General features: G+C 33.6%; 2 protein-coding genes and 2 non-coding genes across 5 annotated transcripts; all 4 read right to left on the bottom strand.

Annotated features, from left to right (window-relative positions):
• Positions 1 to 3,301: 3,301 nt before the first annotated feature.
• Positions 3,302 to 11,853, bottom strand: LOC149578190 (receptor-like protein EIX2). Of its 2 annotated transcripts, none has more exons than XM_089798542.1 (2): positions 11,404 to 11,852; positions 3,302 to 3,938 (listed from the first exon to the last, which is right to left on the bottom strand). In XM_089798542.1, exons 1-2 carry the CDS (start codon positions 11,723 to 11,725, stop codon positions 3,874 to 3,876), a joined length of 387 nt encoding a protein of 128 aa, XP_089654668.1. In that variant the 5' UTR covers positions 11,726 to 11,852; the 3' UTR covers positions 3,302 to 3,873. The 2 variants fall into 2 exon arrangements, with proteins under 2 accessions (XP_089654668.1, XP_089654745.1); XM_089798619.1 differs by lacking the exon at positions 3,302 to 3,938 and adding an exon at positions 4,502 to 5,003 and having other exon boundaries at positions 11,404 to 11,853.
• TRNAV-UAC (transfer RNA valine (anticodon UAC)) lies at positions 6,063 to 6,136 on the bottom strand. The gene has a single exon. It is a non-coding gene; the product is annotated as a tRNA-Val (tRNA).
• TRNAL-CAG (transfer RNA leucine (anticodon CAG)) lies at positions 6,465 to 6,545 on the bottom strand. The gene has a single exon. It is a non-coding gene; the product is annotated as a tRNA-Leu (tRNA).
• Positions 8,645 to 11,368, bottom strand: LOC149578191 (uncharacterized; the record flags this gene model as incomplete). The annotated part of the gene is made up of 1 exon (XM_089815248.1): positions 8,645 to 11,368. A coding segment is annotated over one exon (2,181 nt), but the record flags the coding sequence as incomplete, so codon positions are not given.
• Positions 11,854 to 22,263: the final 10,410 nt, after the last annotated feature.

Below are 22,263 nucleotides of genomic sequence, written 5' to 3'. Positions count from 1 at the left end.
GCCATGGTGATTTAGGACTCCTATCTATTTTCCCAATGATAGGTGGTGCCCTCGTGTCCGATTCCTTCTTGGAAATGCTCCCCCCCTTTGACTTTCTCCTAAAGGGAAAGAAATTACCCACGATAATGTCATGTTCCTCAATATAGTCACAATTACTATAACAAGTTATTATTCATTAACCATCATAACAACTAACCACCTTTTTACTTCCCATGAATTTATGATGAATAACCAACTTTCCAAGATTTCAAGATAATAATATAATAACATCATAAAGATTAACTAACATTTCATCTTCACATGAATTATAATGATTAACTAACATGTTATCTTCATACGGAATTATAACAATTAACCATCTTAGCATTTCACATGATCATAACTAATTTTACATGTCAATTGACTTCGCTTGAAACCTCAACGACTATATGGGGCATTTTAAAATTGAGCCAAAAAATGGAATGTAACAATTTGCTATATCATATGATATTATCACTACAATTATATGAAAGACTAAAACATGGGTTTTGTTTGAAAACCTCTTACATAGAACGTGCATGAAACACATATTGTGTGCCAAGAGCTAAAATATTAAGTGAATTAAATAGATGAACCTACCTGTTGCATAATTTATCAAAATAAAATGAATAAAAGAAGTTGAAACCTATACAAATTTCTACTGATGTAAACATTTTTCCTAGAAGGAAAATTTTGGCTGGGTCTTCACCCCTATGCCATAGAAATTGTACCACTCACCAAGACTTCATTCTCGACTTTGTAGATTTATATTTTAAGTTCAATTTTTCAACATCAGCTATGTTTTAACAATCTAAGAAAATTGTGCAGCTTATTTTCTAAAGATGATGGGACCTTTTATGATACCTCATCTAAAAAAAGAAGCTTAAATTTTAGTCAGGAAAACTATAGAGCTTATTGGAAATGCAACACCTAGGTTTTTAAAAAGGTAGTTCTACTTAACAATAATGCATAAAGCTCAAAGATGTTGACATGTCTTTCCATCTTCAAAATGAAATTTGATTTAGCTATGTTACATTTCTAAACAATGGTAAAGTAACAACATCATTAAGATTGTTGCATATGACCTAACCAATGATTTTGCAATTTGGAAAATAGAGCGAGGAATTTATTTGAAGAGGAACTTGATAGTTGCCCTTTATGGATTTGGAGAAATATTTCCTTGCACAACTTTCCAGCTTAATGCTTTCCTAGATCTTCCAACCTAGGAAGCTTCTGCCAATAGATTCTTTTTTTTTCTGAACACCCAAAATGACATGTCCTAAATGAAGTTGAAGTCTCATAATGAAATACCTTGTTTTCCCCAGCTTTCGCAACAGTGACTCCATTCCAACTTCCCTTCCACAATTCTCTATGAAGTTTTTATTAGAACTTGTTTATTTTATTTTTTAACGACCTTGCACAAATATATAGCTTGTAGTTCTCATCTATTTTGCTAGAAATGTGAAGATGAATAAATGCAATTATACATATGAATAAATAAAAGATAATTTAACTATTTCCTAGAACATTGATTGTGTTGCATAGTTTTCTTTGTAAGTAAAACTAAAAGCATTTAAGCTCAATGTCAAAGTGTTATGCTCTAAAAGCATCTCATGAAAATAAAAGTCATGCACCTATTCTTTTTAATCTTTTACCCACATTTGCATAATAACAAAATGCAATTATCATTAAGTCAAACATTAAATGCATGTGAATGGTGTGTGCATAACCAAATCTTTCAAATCCAACCTTACCAAGGAGATAGCCTCATCTACCTCAACCACACTCTCATCTTCAATCCTAAAAAACTTAGACACTTGTCATTATGCCAAATTAGTCACTATCAGATAACATTCCAAAATCCATAAGGAATTACATCACATGTACATATTAAAGATTTAAAACATTACACAAACACCATCAAGATCATATGATCCAACATGTAAAATATCTATCACCATAATCATCAACTCATGATGCATCAATAACATTGTCATGAATCAAAACAAGTATACCATAAAGAAGAAAATAGTCAATTAACACATTGAAATAACAAGATTTAATCAAAGTAAAGTCATGAAGACCGAAATACAAAACCACGTAGTCGACTAAAGTCTAGGTTGAGCAATGTGTCAATGAAAAGTCCAAATAAGTAGCTCCAGAAGACCAATACACATAGTTGTCAGTCGATGTCCACTGAACAAGTCGAATGAGTCTAAGTCAAAGTGTGTTGATGACTTCCTACAAAATAGGAGTTGCACAAAGTGGGTCATAACATTGAAAGATTGTTGTTGGACAAGTTTAAGAATCCCAAATAGTCCAAGCAAGATTGATTCCCCTGAAGAATTAGTCAAAATAACTTATTTGAAGAGAGATCTAAAGATTTCAAGGAAGTCATTTCTTCAAAACTATTTGGTATGGGACCACTAAGATTGTTCATGGAAAGATTGAGGAATGTTATGCCTATCCAAATCCAAAAATTAGAAGGAATCTCCCCTTTCAATTGATTGTCGAAGGATCTATAAATGTGATGGAAGAAAATATGTATGGGTATTACTCATCTAGCCCTTTGGAATTCATAAATAGTCCATCATGATACATGCCTCCCACTTATTTATTTGTGAAAACATCATAATCAGTAATAGTTGGCCATATTCGACCCATGATGAATCCGTTTTTCCTTTCTATGGCCATTACTTGCAAACTCAAATGGCATATTTCCCTCCAAATTGTTATTTCCAAAATTGAATGCTTGAAGCATTTTTTAAGTTGCTAGGCTTGGGGGAATAATTTCGTTCAAATTATTATAAGCTCATTTAACATATATAGATCAAGATCGAGCATGCTTTTAGATCATTTTCCATAAGATTAATGAAATCAAGATTCATATCCAATAGCCATGTGGGAATTTCCCCTTGAATATTATTGCTAGCCAATTTTAAATCATAAAGTAAGAATTGGGTCAAAATCTAGAGGGGAATCCGGTCATCCATCTCAGGTGATCTCAAATACAAGCTCTTTAACTAGCATGAAGGGATCCAGGCTGTGATGTTTAGAGAGAGGGGAAAGGCATGCAATGGATAAAGTAGAATGTCAAATGCCAACACCACCACCTTTATAGGAATTAATTTACTTGTGATTTAGACCCCTCGGAGGTAAGGTAATTTAGAATATTCAATGTCTTTTCACACATTTCTAGTTAAAAAACACAAGCAATGCTCTGATACCAAGTTGAAAAACAAAACAAAGCAAATGAGAGAAATCCAAAAATGGGCTCTGTAGATCACATCCCCAACTAGTTCTATTTAAAATCAAACTCATCATAAATGTACATACAATTGTAGTTTAAAGAGTAGAAACAATATTAATGAGTATGGTTGGCAAAGGTAGCTAGGCGGTTGCACGTGTTTTTCATTGCATTCTAGAGCCTTCTTGGTATGTGTCAACAATTTCTATTCAAGATAATTAATTTACCCTTTTTCACATCCCCCCATAAATTAATTATCGGATTCTTTTAGAAATCCCTCATAATCTAGAATCAATGGATCCTGGCCTAAAGCCTTGTTAGGTACCCATTTACATTTACTTATCAAATACCATGATTCATATTGTTTCCCTAATCATAATCACTTTAGGTTTTGTACATATTACCCATAATCAATGCAATATCAAAGTGGTCTCAAGTTCACAACAAACCCTAAAAATATCACACAACGGGTAAATTAAGATCACCGCGAAATTTACGTTGAAGTGGTTTTGTCTCACCACAAACCTCACTTAAACATAGTTTCAAGATCACCATAAACTTTGCGCTTAAGTGGTTTTGGATTGCTACAAACCAAATACATATTGGTTCTAATGACCATAGATCATCATCATGGGGAAACTATCATCACTTTGAGCCTTTTCTCCATTTGTACCTGCATCAAACTGATATGAGTCCATATAAAAAGAAATCCATCTACCGAGATACATGGGTATCCAACCATTATACTCTAGTTTTATAGGAATTATTTTCAGATACATGGTTCATCAATATATTAAATCAAAAAGTTTTGGCGTGTCAAGCACAACCGATAATGGAACCCATATATTCACTCAGTCCATTAACGAATACTCACTAATTCAATCTCATCACTTTGTTTAAGGGATATCAATCCAATAATATTCTATTACATGAACAATTTTGATACCAAAAAAATAACTTCACAATAAGATAGACACACTCTATTACTGCCAACCCATACAATTTGCATCCCCAATTAGAACACACATTTCAAGCAAACCTTTGCACCATGACAACCAACTCACCCCCAACCTAACCTATTTTCATTTATTGCAACCACAACTAACTTCAATAACTATTCCATAACATCAAACACACATAGTTCAAACATAAACACATAATAAAACACTTTTAATAGCAACAAAATAATCTTTCACCTTCAACTTTAGCTTTGTTCTTTTCACGACTTCTCTTTTCTCACAGCAGGCCTTCAATCTTTTGATTTGTTCTTCTCACAATGCACCATTCTAAGATCGTGTTGCACCATCAACAAACTACCATTCAAATACCATTCATCTTTCTTAGTAACAACTCTATCACCCTCACAAGAAGTGTGCATGCACCCTCTGGCACTCCCGCTTGCACATAGGTGCTTCGTAAATTAGTAATGGTCAATAAGAGCCAACACTCCAAAACACTACTTTCTATGTTGCAAACATCATACCTGATTGACACTTAATCCACAATAGATCACTTGCCTCATACTAAATCTATAACACATCATCATATAAAATTATGCAAACCTCCATCATTTAACTCTCCTACAACTACATACAATAATCTCAACCTTGGGCTCACACCACTTCTCACTTTTGGCTCAAACATCTTGCATAGTATTCTTTAATTTTTATTTTAATCTCAGCTCCTCCTCACAGCTTTTAATAGCACTTCTTGAATCCTTTATTTCTCCCTCAGCTCACTGTGCAAAATAAAATTCAGCAGTCCTCACTCATGGCTTGGATACCATGTTGAAAAACAAAACAAAGCAAATGATAGAAACCCAAAAAAATGTCCTCAATATATCACAAGCCCAACTAATTCTATTTATAATCAAACTCATCATAAATGTACATATTATTGCAGTTTAAAGAGTAGAAACAATATTAATGAGTATGGTTGGGAAAGGTGGTTGGACGGTTGCACATGTTTTTCATTGCATTCTAGAGCCTTCTTAGTCTCCGCCACAATGTCTTATCAGAATAATTAATTTACTCTTTTTCACATTTCTCACTCACGATCATCTTGGTTTGCTCAACTTTCGGTGCATTAGTTTTTATTGACGTTCCAGTCGCATACTCAGGGCTATGTTCTCACGAATCCCTGATGGTTCGAACAATGTGGCCAAGGCTAGTGCGTTATTGAATGGTATCCGTTTGGTTGTTCATGATTATGAGCATGTCCATATCAAAGGGTACTCCCAACTTATTACTTCAGCTCTCATTGCAAATTTGGTTGTCAATTGGGAACTCCAAGACACCCTTCTCGAAGTTAGGAAACTCCTTCCTTATTTTCAGGGTTTCAAAATATCTCATTGCTACCGATAAAGTTGCTGACTGGCTTGCCAATTTACAGGTGACTTTCATTATAGGCTCTTGTGTCTGAGATTATTCTGAAATCAGATTGGCTTGTCATGATCAGTTACTTTTTGATTCTCTTCTGGCGCTTTCTTCAGGAGGTTTGAACCAATTTAATTTTTAATATTTTTAACAGTTGCCTTTTGTATTTAAACAAGAATGGGAGGTTTTCTTTCTGACTCTTTCCTCCAAGAGGTTTGAACCAGTTTAATTTTTAATACTTCCAAATTCTTCAAATGTTGAACTACCGTCATTGAGCCAACCATATTTCCTACTACACAGTCATCTCTATATAATAGACGATAAGATATCACTGTGATACAAGGTCCACAAGGCCAAAAATGTATTTTCTCCCTCTGATTCTAATTCCTCGCCCAGCAAAATGAAAATTGTTTGCTTAGCAGTGGTGCTGCGCAGGCTCGAACTGGGGACCTTCAGTGTGTAAGACTGACGTGATAACCGACTACACCACAGCACCTCTTTGGTTAATTTCCAGCAGACTTCTCACAAGATTCTTCCATGGGAATCTCGCACATGAATAGTGGATTGCATATAATATTAAACTACCTACCTGTATATTTTATTTCCTCTTGTTCAAAGACTTTTCATTTCTTTTCTCCGACATGTGGAGGATGAAAATGAAACATGTGAAGGAGTCTGATTTAAAAATAGAGATCATATCAAATATAAATTAATGGCATTGTCAATGGGTTCACTGCAATAAAATTGCATTGCAGGTGCTCCACCATAATATGCTCAGGATCCTCTTCTCATATTTCGATATTTTAAAACTGAGAAATTCATAATGTCAAGAATGGGATTTGAACCCATGCCCTTTCGGACCAGTACCTGAAACTGGCGCCTTAGACCAACTCGGCCATCTTGACCTTTCAATTACTTCTTTTACTTTTTATAACTCAAAATCAAACTTAAAACTTTGTATAATTCGTCTTCTGTACAGAATAAGACAGACTAGGCTTTTACGTAGCAGCAAATATCCAATTTTATGGTTCCGATATGAATATACGTGCAAAACACCATTGCCGAGATTAATCCTTTGCTCATCCCTCACCATTTTTCACTCAATTCTTGTTTTCTTTCATTAGATGATCACAAGGAATTCTGTACAGATGACTGAGCAAGCCGTAAAATAGACAGAGAAAACCAAAACTGTGACTAATGCCTTATCTACGAAACCAGAGATTCTGGGTTCGATCCCCAGTAGAGTCGTTACTCTGCTTTGTGGAGCTGCTTCTGGTAAATCTCGTTCAACATTAAAATCGGCAGTTTCACTTTTCACTTTGCTCCTGCCATTCTACTTTGGCCAAGGTTATGAAAGAAACTCTGTTGTTTAGAGAGAGGGAAAGCCAGTAAACGGAAGATGAAGGAATGTCCTGGTCGAATGTATTACCACATTATATATATGAATCAATAACTGATCTGAGCACACACAAAGTGATGTCAAATTAGATGTAATGAGATCCATTATAGTTAAATTTTTCCTTCAAGATATCGGTTTGATAAGAAATGAGTTATTATCTTCTTATTCTCTGCCTTAAACTATTTCACTATATTAAGATTGCCATTGGCGCAGGGATGTAGATGATCAAGTTCCAATAGGAATGATTTTTTTTCTTACTTTATTCTCTAATTTGTCACATTTATCAATATTCCTTGCAATTTGTCACATTTATCAATATTCCTTGTAATTAGCAGTAAGTCAAAGTTATAAAAATGTCAACTTGTGAAAGCTGATCGAGTTAAAGTTATTTATAAAAATGTCAACTTGTGAAAGTTGATTAAGTTAAAGTTATTTTGCAGCTACTATTTCTTTGCATACTTGCAAGTCCAAGTTCTTGCAGTTGTCTCATATTTGGACCTGTCAGTGGTGTACATGTGAGCGATCTCTGCTACAAGCAGGTCATTCGGGTTTGGATCACTCAGTAAAGAACAAACTGAAAGCAACACCCTGAAGATGCTCAACACAAGACTCCATTTCACCAGTAAACCAAGATCTCATTGACCATATGTCATTTTGAAAGCAAAATGAGACTACAAATTCTTTGTATCTCTCTCACTTTTCAATGGGCTATGCCATTCTTATAGTGCCGTTACTAAAAGTTTTCAATCTTTGGAGGACTACTGCCTTGTCTGCTGCGTTGCATATTCTTTATATAATCCTTTCTTTTTAACTTTCTACTTCATATTCAAATCAGAATCTATAGCCAATTGACTATGCGTCTCATGCTTACAAAAACGGAATTTGATCTTCAAAAGTTATTTTAGAGACTTCTTTATAGCATCCATACTCAGGGAAAATAAATATTAAGCTATTTTGATTTTTTAATCTAATTTTTGTAAGCAGGAAGCCTGATTTTGGGAGGAGGGGGCTGGGGTAATGGTGAATAATTGGGTCATGGATATTTTTGTTATTACATATGGTCATGATGGTTGCCATACATTCTAGTCCACTCCTTAATTTTGGAGAATACGCCTAACCTAATGCAAATAATTTGGGGTCATAGCTCCGTTTGGTGAAATGACTTAAATTCTTATTTTACTCCCCTTACACTAAATACAAATGGCTTAGGGTTGTAAATCTGTTTGGAGAAATAACTATGTTTAAAAACAAACAAATCTAATGTATTTTTAAAATTTCCCTCTTGCCTGCCTACAACATAAGCCCACGGATTTTATAAGCAACCGATAAATTTGTCCTCTCTAAGTAGGTTATTATTTATGCTGAGAGCATTTAAAGCAAGACTCTGAGAGACAAAAACAAAATGTACACAGAAAGAATATAAGAACTACACAATCAATAAATTTTACAAGAAATACACTGCATACTTATTATATAACAAGTTTTCTGCGTTAGGCTAAAGCTACAGTTAGGCTAGAACACAATAATAATAATAATGAAAACCAGAGTTGATGAAAACTACATATATCAGTCTTAGAGATGGAATGTCTCTACTATTATCCTGTAATAAACTGTCTTAAAAGTCATTAAAACTAATATATGCTTGTAGTCACTCAGCTGCAAGTAAAGTTGATCTCTTTTATAGCCTCAAATTACGGATCCATGGGAATAAAAACTTCAAGATCAAATCAACTCCCTTGAAATATCTCCCTCTCCACTTCATGCTTAGTACTGTTAGATTGTGGTGACTGATCAGGAAAGTACTGTACATACTTCATAAATAGTAGGGTAAATTTTTTTTTTGGAAGTAGCCGACATATTATGGCCGACATGTTATAACCCTAAAGCAGTTTAATACTTGTATAAAAAGGGCTTAGGGTTGGGTATTTTTCATGTGTGGTGATACGAAATTGGTTCTTGCAGCGGTATTGAGCTGTAAGGGATTACGGATTGTAATCAGGTTGTAATCACTGGAATGTAATAAGATCGGACTTGCTGTTTGGTGGACGTAGCCCAGGGATTGGGTGAACCACGTTAAATCTTGGTGCCTTGTGTTCATTTCTGTGTATTCTATTATTTTCTGTTATTGGTTATATTTGCATGTAGTTTTTATTTCTGTCCGTGGTTTATCCTAACAAGTACTAGAAAAGACACCATCCCTGCAAAACACAGTCCATACGACAATCCCACTCCTATCTCATACCATAGAGTTTCCTCGCTCTCATCTTCTTCACTGACAGGCTTAAAAGTGGGAGCGGGCACAGGAAGAAACTGCGGCCAAGAACAATTCTTTGGAAGTGGACAACTCCATAGATTCGGATTTCTTAAATATGATGATTCCTGAAATGTTAGCATGTGTCCTCCTTGGGGTATACTGCCTGAAAGGTTGTTGTTGGACAAGTTTAAGATTCCCAAATTGTCCAAGGATTGAAGCCCCTGAGGAATCTGCCCAGATAACTTATTTGAAGATAGATCTAAAGATTCTAATGAGCTCAGTTCTTCAAAACTATTTGGAATGGAATCACTGAGATTGTTCATGGAAAGATTGAGGAACATCAAGCCTTTCAAAATTCCAAAATCAGAAGGAATTTCCCCTTTCAGTTGATTGTCTGACAGATCTATGGATGTCATGTGAGAAAGGATATATGGGTAGTGCTCACCTCGCCCTTTGGAATTCATATCTATTTCATCGTGATACATGCCTCCCACTGGTTTATCTGTGACAAGATCATAATCAGTAATTGCTGGCCAAATTTGACCCATGATGAATCCGGTTTTTCTTTCTATGGTCATTGCTTGCAAACTTAAAATGCTCTCTGGTATTGAACCTGATAAGCGGTTTGAGGACAGGTCCAAAATTTGAAGCTGCTTCAGCTGCCCAATTATTGCTGGAATACTACGCCCAAACTTATTTTGCCTCATCACTAGAACTTGCAACTTTGGGAGCTTTCCAATTGACTTTGGAATCCGCCCTTTCAATGAGTTTTTCCCTATATCCAGAAATAATAAATCTTTGCACTTTGAGATTGAGCGAGGGAATGATCCACTGAGCTTATTGTTCTTCAGGACCAGTGACCGCAGCATGCTTAGCTCACCAAACTCAGATGGTATCTTTCCCTCCAAATTGTTATTTCCCAAATCCAATAATTGAAGCACTGAATAATTTGCTAGGCTTGGGGGAATAGTTCCATTCAAATTATTATTTCCTAAATTTAACATCTGTAGTTCAGGACCGAGCTGCAAGCTTGGATGAATATTTCCTGTCAGCAAATTGTCACTGAGTAACAACACTAACAAAGTAGAAGGCCACAGTGATGGTATGTATCCGGAAAATGCATTGCTTGACAAATCCATGAACTTCATTTCCCCCCAAACTGAACTAACTGCTAAAAGATCACATTGCAGATTATTTTCCGTAAGATTGATGAACTGAAGACTCATATCCAGTAGCCATGTGGGAATTTCTCCTTGAATATTGTTTCCGGCCAATTTTAAATCATAAAGTGAGAATTGGGTTGAAATCCAAAGGGGAATCTGGCCATCCATCTCACATGATCTCAAATACAAGCTCTCCAACTGGAATGAAGGGATCCAAGTTGTGCTGATATTCAAGTGACAATTCGACATCTCTAGAGAATTTAATTTCCCGAGGTTGTGAAAGAAACTCTCTGAGATCACCTGATGGTTGTTCAGAGAAAGGGAAAGCCAGTCAATGGAAGATGGAAATGCTGAAGAAGGAATGTCCTGGTTGAATGCATTACCATATGCACTGAGACTAGTAAGGGCAATGAGACTAGAAAATGAGGCTGGAACACTTCCATTAAATTGGTTGTAGGATAAATCCAATGTCGTCAGAGAAGTTATATTGCCCAAGGAATCTGGAATTTGTCCAGACAATTCATTGTTATAAACATCAAAATCACTAAGGGACGACAAGGTGCCTAGAGAAGGTGGGATAATGCCCCTCAAGCGATTGTTAGCAAGATCAAGGGTATGCAAAGAAGACAGAGAAGATAGAGAGGAGGGAATGGTTCCAGTTAGTTGATTTCCAGTAAGGGAGAGATATTCAAGAGAAGAAAGATTTCCCAGGCATAATGGCAACCCCCCATTCAATTCGTTGAGATCAAGATCGATCTGTTTAAGGCTGGTGATCGTACAAATGGTACTAAGGACACTTTCTCCTTCCAAATTGTTTCTCGCTAATTCCAGAGTAGCAAGAGAAGACAGGTTTGTAAAAGAAATGGGAATACTGCCACTCAGTCTATTCCAAGCTAAATTTAGCTGTGTAAGATAAGATAGTTTTCCAAAGCAGGAAGGAATGGTACCTGTTAGTCCATTGCCAGCCATGTTGACGCTTGTAAGGAAACTCAGGTTGCACAAGTTATCAGATATGACACCTTCTACAACAGCGCTAGGCATATCAAGCATTACAACATAACTGGTTTTGGGATGACAGGATATCCCCTGCCACATGCAACAATCTGTTCCTTTTATCCACGAACTCAAGTAATCATAAGAGTCGTTTAAGCCGGATTTTAAGTGAAGAAGAGCAACAGCTTCCCCTTCCTTACATCTACTACTCGGCTTTTCCTGGCACAAAATGATAGCAAACAGTCCCATAATAGTAAGCTTAAATAACAAGGCCATGGCCACTGAGATTGTATAAATCCTATAAGTGACTTTGAAGCCGACTAAATAGAAAAGTCTGAAACAGAGGTGTTGGCGTCGGTCAAGAAAGAGTATGCGGCAGAACAAAGTGAACCACACATTGCTCTGCCATCATTGCTCCAAACAGGCATTAATGAGAATACGGGCGACTCTCACATCTCCTCTGTAATTGAGACAACTTTCACCCAACAAGTACTTTCAAATCTATTTAATCTTACTAAATAGAATGAGGACTTCAGGGAAGGGAATAAATGACATAATGAGTTCTATCTGACAATTCAATTGTGCAGTGGTTGGAGTCAAACTTTTTCATTCATCATATTAATTTTATTCTTAAAAAAACAACTGTATGCAAAAGGAATCCTAATTAATAAAATAAATAAAACAATATGGTAAAAGACAAAGACAATATATATACAAATTCTTTCTAATATTAAATTTTATTGTATTTTAAATATTGCCAATATTATTAAATTATTAGATATCATGATTATTAAATTCGTAGATATTATGATTATGAATATTTGGAATTCTTTATGTTAATGAATTTGTAAATATTGTGATTATAAATATTTTGAAAAAAAATATCATAGAGTTAAATCTTATATCAAAAAGTCATATAATTAATATTATTTTTTGAATGAAAACTTGTCTAAAAATATATCAATTACAATCACCAACATTAAATCTTATGAAAGAATTTCAAAAATATAAATAAAACAATTTTGGTAAAGACACAAATATATTATGATTATGAAAATTTGGAATTCTCTCTATTAAATGAATTTGTAGATATTGTGATTATGAATATTTTAAAACAAATCACCAACATTAAATCTTGTATCAAAATGTTATATGATTGAATTGTTTTCATCTACATGAAATCTTATGTATGAAATGAACATACCTTATTTTTTCTACTAACATAAATCTTGTGTGAGAAAGTTGCATACCTAATTTTTCCCTTTGTTCATATAGAAACTTATGTAAGAAAGAAGTTGTATAATGAAACTTTTGCTACCAACATAAACTCTTGTATAAAAAAGTTGTGTATGTACATGAAAAATTTACATATGTATGAGAAATCGATATTTGATTAGGGAAAAAAACAACAATAAATATATCATCAATATAATATGTGATTGATTAAATGAGATCTAGTTGAGTTGTAGTCCCTACCTTTTATATAAAATAGAAGATAGGTTTGTTCAACATTTTGTATAACAACAAATAATACAAATGAAAGGAAAAAGATCTTATTGAATTTTCTTAAACAAACATTTAAACTTAGAGAAGAAATTTGCTACAATGAAATTACAAGTATTATTATCTTTTTTGAAAAAAAAATTATGTAATTAAGAAAATTTTATCTATATTAAAAATTTAGATTCTTAGAGATTTTGAGATCAAGATGCAAGTTAATACTATGCATCACATCCACCAACCATAAAATGTAAACACATAACACAAAGATTCTGGTAACCCAAAAACCCTCCAAGGTGAAGGTAAAATTGGGGTGGGGATGACAACCACAAATTTTTACTAATGCAACAGCAAAGTCTACCTATTAGGGCTACAATTTAATCACTTTTGATGATCTGCCTATAAGGGGTCTGCTCGATTAAAAGAATTACAAGCTGTTAAGTCTACCTTGATTAAAGGATTTCAACTTACAATAAAGTAAGCACTATTTTAGGAGATTTAACATGGTCTATTAAAACCACGTTGTTAAGAGATTTACCCTAATCCACTGGATAGAATGTCTCAGTGCCTGATCCTTCAATTTTCTCTCACAAAGTTGATTACGAATCTTCTCTCTTCTTTGTATAAAAATGATTTTCTCAATTATGCCCTTCACTACTAGGTTGCTCTGTCTGATCTCCTTATCAAACTTAGCCTTCCTTGCTTTGTCCTTAGCTTGTTTGTACATTCAATCTCTTCTCTGCATTCATTCACTTTCCTTCTAGCTTCCATATTATTTTATGGTTAGATCCCTTCTTAAATAGATAATTATGGAAGATTCTAAATCATAATCAATGATCTAGAATGCATTCTTTTGTTGTTTAACCCTTCTAATTTTCTTATTGGTTTAACTGCCTTTCTAGGGATTAATGTTTTCTAACAAACCATGTAATTTTCTCATTAGTTGTCTCTACAATCCATAAATGTCACATAGCAGTTGGCTAGAATGATTTACTTAAGTGTTCGTGTCATTACAAACACATATGCCAAAAATGGTCTACTCGGCAATTGAATGTTCCAATGCTCTATCATAACTAACATGCATGATGTCTCTCAGCTTCTATAGACTCGGCATATACCAACTCACATGGCATAAGTTAATTGTATAGCACTAGATCTTCATATGTTTCACTCGGCATGTATAATAGCTCAGTCTCTACTAGGGTGCTTGACAACCTTTGATTTTCTCATGATGAAGTGAAATTTATAAACAAGTCCATGTAGCTTAGACTTATTTGGATGGCTCAGCCGCAATGATGACCAACCAACACTACCTGCATTTTGACTAAGTATTGGACACTAATAGGCAACAAGGCTTAGAGATCAACAATTATGTCACAAGAGGACATACTCTCAAAGGTCAACTTGCATGAATGTATTTTAAAGTATAAAGTAAAGAGATATACTGTTTAGCTTGCATATGTCCCCTAACATGTTCATGTCAAATTGAATGCATTTCAATGCTTGAATTAAAATATGTGATGTTGATGATATATGATGGCCCTAGGTAACAAAGGTACAAACAAGATTCTATAATATTTCAATATAATTTTCTTATGTAAGAGAGTCATGTTTGGGTTGGTTGCAATCTTGACTTTAATTGATGTAATTTTTGAAGTGATGTATTATTCAGATACCTATAGTTAATACTAAAAAGCATGTCATATAATTTTTGCTAAAGAATTAAAAAATAAACACAAATCTAAATAAAATACAACATTAAAATGTTATACTTATGTTTCATATTCAATATAGAGATTTTGAGCAGAATTAAAAAGATTACTTACTAATTGTTAAATGGAAAATAGATGTGAATGCACATTTGGCCCCATTCCCTCTTAACAATAGTGCTTTGACCACAACTTGAAGTTATTATTTTGTTGATAAAAAAAGAGTAGGGAAGGGCCCTGAACCCATAGAACAACACAAGATTTCAAACTAATAGAAATGTTGTAGGCCATAATAGCCTAGCAACAAGCTTGAGAAACACTAACTAGTGTCCAAACCTTCAGTCAAAATTATCAAAAACATACACAATCCTTAGCAATACTATCTAAAACAGAGACCTCTAGAATATGAGCATAACTAAAGAAGCCTATAATGTACATAAAGTTTAAACAACAAAAAACACACTATTGTAACAAGAGTTTAAACACAAAAATAACATAAGTTTTATAACATCTAAAAAGCATAAACATGAAGTGGCCCTGTTGCTAAAGAAACCAAAGACCAAAACCCAACACTTAGTTGGGTTATCTAGCTTAGGCCTTCTTAATGGCCTCTTAGTCTTTAGTTAGCTTGATGAGTTCACTTGTCTAGTCAACAAGGTTGCCCAATCCTTGGTCTTCACTCTAATTATCCCTATTCATCCCACCAACCTTCTTCAGCTTGCTTTTGCTAGTAAAGACTCTAAAGACTATCTTTTCTATAATCTCCCATTGGATTGTGTATGGTGGACACCATGAGGCTAGATTCAATGTTAGTAGTCACCTCATTATACATTTTGTTCAAAGAACTAATCCTTCTCTAGAAGCCTTTCATATAACTCATAAGGTTCTTTTTCATTTTGTTCAATTTAGCATCCACCAAATCAAGAGTGTTCTTCTCCCTATCTTATCCTCCTTTTCAGTATTTGTATTACATGGTTTTGATTCTCCATACCCAAGTCCACCTCAATCCAAGACTCGTGTTCTTTATCTACATTGTCATCTCCCTTATCTTCATCTTCTTTTTGAGCTTCTTACATCTCCTCTTCCATGTGTTCTTCTTCCTCAGCTTCATAATCTCTTTCCTCAAAGTTGGTGGCCTCCTTACTACCCCAAGACACCTCATGCTCCGTTTTATAAACCATTTCTTCCTCTTTAGTATCTTTCATTTCTTCTTTGTCACCCTCTTTGTAACTCTTTTCTTTATTTTTCCTCAACCTCTCCAACCTCCTTTCTCTAGAGCTAGAATCATTTTTATTCTTGGAATTAGGGCTCACCTCTTTTTAGCATGGTCATTTGTTGACCCCTATTTATTAACATCAATAATTTCTCTTTCAATTCTACTCTATTTAGGGATGGAAACAATATTGTTATTAGGGGAGGTTTTTTTTCCTTTTGAATGGGATTTCCTTAAGGAAGGATTCTTCCAAAGATAATGACTTGTCCTTTTTGACTTTGGGAGTTTTAGGCTCCTTCTTACTTTTCACCATGACCAAGGGGTTCTCCTACAACAGTGTTGAGCCAATCTATTTAATTCTAACAAAGAAATTAGTTCTAGCATTAGGGTCCTTACTAAAGATTAAACTTCTCCCAAAACCTAGGAAATGAAAAATAAAATGTCAATATAGAACAAAGATAAGCCCCTGATGGAGCAGATGATTGTCACCACTCGCAATTATATTGCTCAGTGAGGAAAGCAAGTAAAATGAGACATTTAATTTTTCCCCATTATGCAAAAGATTAAGTAAAGGGAAGTGGTGAGCATGGTAAGGATTAAAAAACCATTCACAAGTAAAATACTTCATAACCCATAATTTATTTATAGAAAAAGAAGGGGGGAGCAATAATATTTAATACCCATTTTTAGACTTGTCACTCTCTAGCTTTTCTTCATCTCTAAAGAATTGCTTCTTGTAGTAATTATAATTTCACGAACTGTTGTGTTCCAAACAATTTCCTTTACACTTGAGTCCCCTCACTTCCACAATCTATTCAAGGGTAACAAAAAACTTTAAAATTCCAATCATGACATTACCCTTGTGCCAAAAGTTAGTGAGTTTACAAGAAAGGAGGTTGTTAAAGCCTCACATAGCCTAAATGTGACAAGTTACTCCTACATTCTGCAAGTAGTTCCAAATCTCAACATTTTACATCAATTCATGGCATTCCCTTGGTTCCACTTTCTTGAGGGGCCCTTCCATGATTTTCACCTTACCTAGCCTAAATTTTGATATTCCTAATGATTTCAGCGACATTACTAAAGACTTTATGTATGATTTGTATTTTTTCCTTGTACAGATTATTGTCACTTAACTAGGAAACTTTGAGAATAGCCCAATCACATAAGAGAATGGCATGAGAGAAAGAGGGATTGAAGTTAATGATTGAGATGACATCCCAATTTAAAAGAGTATCCTTATGGATTAGTGCAAGAAGTTGGGTCTCACTTTTGGCCAAAAAGTGGAAGTGTTTTTCCTATTTTTGAAATATTTTGTCAATTGATGTCAAAATTTGAGGCATTTAGAGATTGAATATAAAAAAACTTTAGAAATAAAATTTTTAGTGTTCAGAATCTAGTTTTTGAATATGTAATTTATTTGTGTACCCATATGATAGATTTTTTTTTGGTATGGATCTTTAAAAATCACTTTTTCAAAATGTTTGTTTCAGGACCATACCATGCTCATGTACAAACACCATAATTTGACAAAAATAAATGAATTTTCATAAATCCTTTTAAAGGGAATTACCTAATACGCCTAAGAGTGATGACAATATTTTTCCTTAATTTTTTATTGAATAATTTTTATTATTAATTATTAATTGGCTATAAACGTAAATTTTAAAAGCTCTCATGTACGAACATTGTAATTTGATCAAAATTTCACTTTTTAAAAATAAAATAAAAACATTTTAACCTCAAAATAATTGTATATAGATTGATGAAATATAAATTAATTTAAGAAAAAATATATAATAAAAAAGTTATTAAAGTTTTAGTGAATGTCACTTTTTAACGTTTAAGAGATAGTTTTGATTAATAAATAATGGAAAAATAGTAAATAAAATAATAACACTATAAAATTTATATTTTTGAAATGAAAACAATAAGACCTATAATGGGTTTTTGTTTCATCAAAAAATTCAATGGGGCTGAGCATATAAAAATGATGACAATCCTTAAAATTGACAATTAAATGCCTTAGAAAAAAATGGATCATAAAGGCATGGCTTGGTGGGACTAGGCCTATGCCATGCCTTTCCCCAAGGCAAAACCCCATGCAAAAGTCACAACAATTCCAAATTCCCACTCATGTCTCAAGAATCAAGCACCTGGTTTGTAATTTAAAAATTAGGTGCCCAATTGCATGTTAATCATTGTAAGAATCCGATACCTGATTGTTTAAAAATTGGGTACCTAATTCTTTTAAAATCGGGTACCTAATTTGTAAGCAAGTACCCAATTCTTAAAGAATTGGGTACCCAATTTTTTAAACAATCGTGTACCCAATTCTTATGTACCTTTTGGGCCCCAAAAGCTACCCCACAGGCCAACTTTCAATGATTGAAATGATTGAATAACAATTTTGATCGGCAACACTGAATTCTATTATAGTTATTCTATTTTCTTGTCTTCTACAATTTGGAACCTATTGATTCAAATTCAAAATTGGTACAAACATGGGATCAAAACAACAAAGAAAGAAGGAAACAAAAGTTCTGACAAATGAGGATATTGCAACAAATAAAGAGAATGAAGCATGACATCAACAAGAGAGAAGACAAAGAATTAGAGACTTGAACGATGTTTCAAAGGAGAAAGACATTGAGGATACCACGATGGATGAAGAGGCCAGAGAAGAGAACCCAATACAAGAAAATTCAGGTGCACATTCTAATTATATATCCAATACAGGTGTGTCTCCAAACCCTCAATTTTTTTCTCATGATGAAACTGGTGATTTTTTAGAAGCAAGTTACGATTTAAATAATTTAGATTTTCTTCATGAGAATAAATTGTTAAACAATCATGCAGAAAAAACTCCAATGGAAATGCATGCCCTGAAAGAAATACCAAGAAAAATTGAAAATAAGATTCAAATCCCAAATAACAGTGAAAATGAAATATCAATTGAAAATAAAAATTGCATGAATGTAGACATAGAAACACCAATTACTGAACAAACATGTCAAAATGATAGTAAAGTGTTTGAACATAATTTTCATATTCCTAATGATGTGCTAGATAGTCTTGAGGGATTGGTTTCATGGAGACAAATTAGGACACATGCTAATTGATTATATAGACATTTTTTTTATAATAAGAAATTTGGGTTTCAATGTCAGTTGATGTTGCAACTAATTAAAATGTCTAAAATGCGAAAAGTAATGAGAAGGTTAGGAACGTATGCAAAAATCAAGAATAAAAATGATCTTTAAAATAAGTTGTATCCACTATTGCGAGTGCCTTTGATGTTATTGAAAAGAGAAATTGCTCTAAAGATAAGAATGCAACACGATGAGCAATAACAACAGCTTTAGTTAACAAATCAACAACTAACAAAAGATTGATTAGCAAAATAAGTGGATATGCTAATGTGAATCATAAGACTTTAGAAAGAGCTATAAAGAGAAGGGTTAACTTTGAATGTGATCCAACAAATATTTTGTGGACTTCTAGTGGTAGACTCCCAAGATGTGATATGAAACTTACTAGTGAAGTCAAAAGTTTGGTTGAAATTTTTTGGCATGATAATACAAGAGTATCACCTAATTCAAGAGATGTTCTTAAATTAAGAATTGGGTCAAAAATACATGATCCACATCCTAAACACCTTTTGGACATGACTCAAATTGAATTGTTTAGAAAATTTGTAGATGGTAAGGTATTAAATATTACCATTAGTCAAAGATTTTTTAAAAAGTGTAAACTATGGTATGTAAGGATTAACAAGGATGAGTTGTCATGCATTTATGGATGAGTTTAAGAGTGTGGTCATATCAAAATATGTTAAACACTCTCAATATGTTAGATGTCTTGATAAACAATTTCACATATGTAAGAATACATTTCCAATTGGTACTATACTTTCAATTGTTTGTAGAAAACTACACACTTGCACTGCAAAAAGAGGTACAACCACTATATTACAATTCAATGCAAGTAACAATTTATGTTCATATAGTTTATAGGCATGCACCTGATAGTACAGAGGAGGATCAAAAAGTATTGAGAGAGTACCATTTTTATATGAGTGATAATAAACTTCATTCATCTGAGTTTGTCCAATATTATTTCAAGGTCTTTTATGATAATTTAAAAGAGAGACAAATTCAAATGACACAACATTGGATATGGTCAAATAATTGTACAGGACAATTCAAGAATGCTAAAATGTTCTATTGGTTGAGTAGGACACATAGGCAAACTAACAACCAACATGTGTGGAGTTTTTTTTAGGCTAGACATGGTAAAGGAGAACATGATGGTGCTAGTGCATGCATGAAGAGAGCCCTTAGTAGAGAGCAATTAAAATTTGAGGAAAAAGATAAATTCAAAAATGCACATGAGATTGTCGAATGGTGTAATAAATATTTATACACGGGATCAAGTGAGAACTCTACAATCAATTGTTTCTTCTACCTAGTTGAAGAGAAGAATATCCTTCAAGATATGACTGTGATACAACTAGTGGATCAACTAAATGGAATTCATTTAGGAGTTTAGATTCTAACACTTGGACTATATGGACTAGAGAGCTTGCTTGTTTTTGTCAATTTTGTCATGCAGGTGAATGGGAAGAATGTGAGAATACAAAATGGGTTGAAGATTGGCAACAAAAATCATTAGCACCTATTGAGACACATTTTCAAGATGATATAGTAAATGAAGGCTAGAATGTTACTTTTGCATCAGAAGACTATGATCATATTTTAGACCTCATAGAACCTAGTATGCACAATTTAATTGTCATGCCCACAATTCAATAGGCAAGAACACAACTAATTTTTTTTTTGATTTACTAACTAGACACTACTGACTAGGCTCCAACATTAAGTATTCAATAGTTTCATTATTTCATTTTATTTCCAATTACTTTACTACTTATAATTAACTTTACATACTCATATCTCCCTCTTTACTAGTACCTATAGGAGAGTTGATAAATTATTAAATTTACCTAGTAAATCATTGTCTATCCACTATAACATCATTGCTTTACAATTATACCATTAAATCCTAATAATCGTATTTCATAGAAGCATTTCCACTAGTTCCATACATTATTAGTTAGTCATAAGAATTCTCAGCACCTTATATCTACATCCTTCTTAATCCTCAATTGACTTATATCTACCCATGCTTGAAGTATCAATACAAGAAAAATAATGCCAACAATGTATATATATATATATATATATATATATATATATATATATATATATATATATATATATATATATATATATATTAACATAGTATCTCCTATAGATGAACTCTTATATTAATCTTCTTCATTTAAAAGGAAAACTTACATTTTCTAATCCTATATTCCATCTCAACTTAAACTTTATTACTAATTTTGTTATTATTATTACATTTTAATTCTACTATGTTCACTATTCTAAATGTACATCCCTTAATCATTATTATCATTCTATGAATATTGTATTTGTTTTCTATGAATATATATAACATAGAACTAAGCTAATACAATTTATAATGTATACATATGTTCAAAAAAATAACTAACCCATAACATTCCCTTATGAAAATGGACAAACAAATAATTAATTAAATTTTTTTTATGAAAAACATCACCCAACACCTCTTATTCCTAACCTACCTACATGACACTTGTCCCCCCCTCCAACTACCCCATAACCATGATATAATATAGTGGCAAATTTTTGTATTTTGGCGAATTTGACGTTTTGCCAATGTTATCTTTGGCGATTTCTGAGCCCTTCCATGATTTCTTGGTCACCAAGCTTTTTTGGGTTTACCTGGTTGCCTAGCATTGTAATCGCCAAGGCAAATGTTACGTTTGAGTTTTTCCCTAGCGGTATCGCCTTTCACGCAGCCGACTAGGTAACGCTTATCATGGAATGTTCGCCGAGTTTCAAGTTTCTATTTCATGCAGTATGGGAGAATTCGTCATCCCAGTTTCATTTTATCGTGGAGGAGTCAGCTCGTTTCACGTTATGGGAAGTTGAGGAGTTAGCTCATTTCGCCAACACTCTTTCATTTTGTCGTGGAGGAGTCGGCTCGTTTAGCGTGGTAAATTGGTAATTGTATTGATTTGTAATATGTATAAATCCAAATTCGCCCAAGCAATGAGACATTCACTAAATACCACTAGCACTCCATCAAATTTCTGGCAGCGCAGGACACATCACGGGCACAACTCAGACTCTAGAGATAGCTTCCACAAGTGGTGGTACACTGGTATGTGCAGCTGTGCTATAAAATGCTCTCCTTGAGCTTATGTAGTTTAATTTAATCAGAAGCTTATCTACAGTTTCCTTTCTTATCTCATTTTCATTAGAAATTTTTCAAAAAGTGGA

The sequence above is a fragment of the Cupressus sempervirens genome, chromosome 1 (assembly GCF_028749045.1).
Source record: "Cupressus sempervirens isolate cs-2001-9-10 chromosome 1, ASM2874904v1, whole genome shotgun sequence".
Classification (NCBI taxonomy): domain Eukaryota; kingdom Viridiplantae; phylum Streptophyta; class Pinopsida; order Cupressales; family Cupressaceae; genus Cupressus; species Cupressus sempervirens.
The sequence above is the reverse complement of the archived record's forward strand: the minus strand, read 5'-3'. Positions and strand labels throughout refer to the sequence as shown.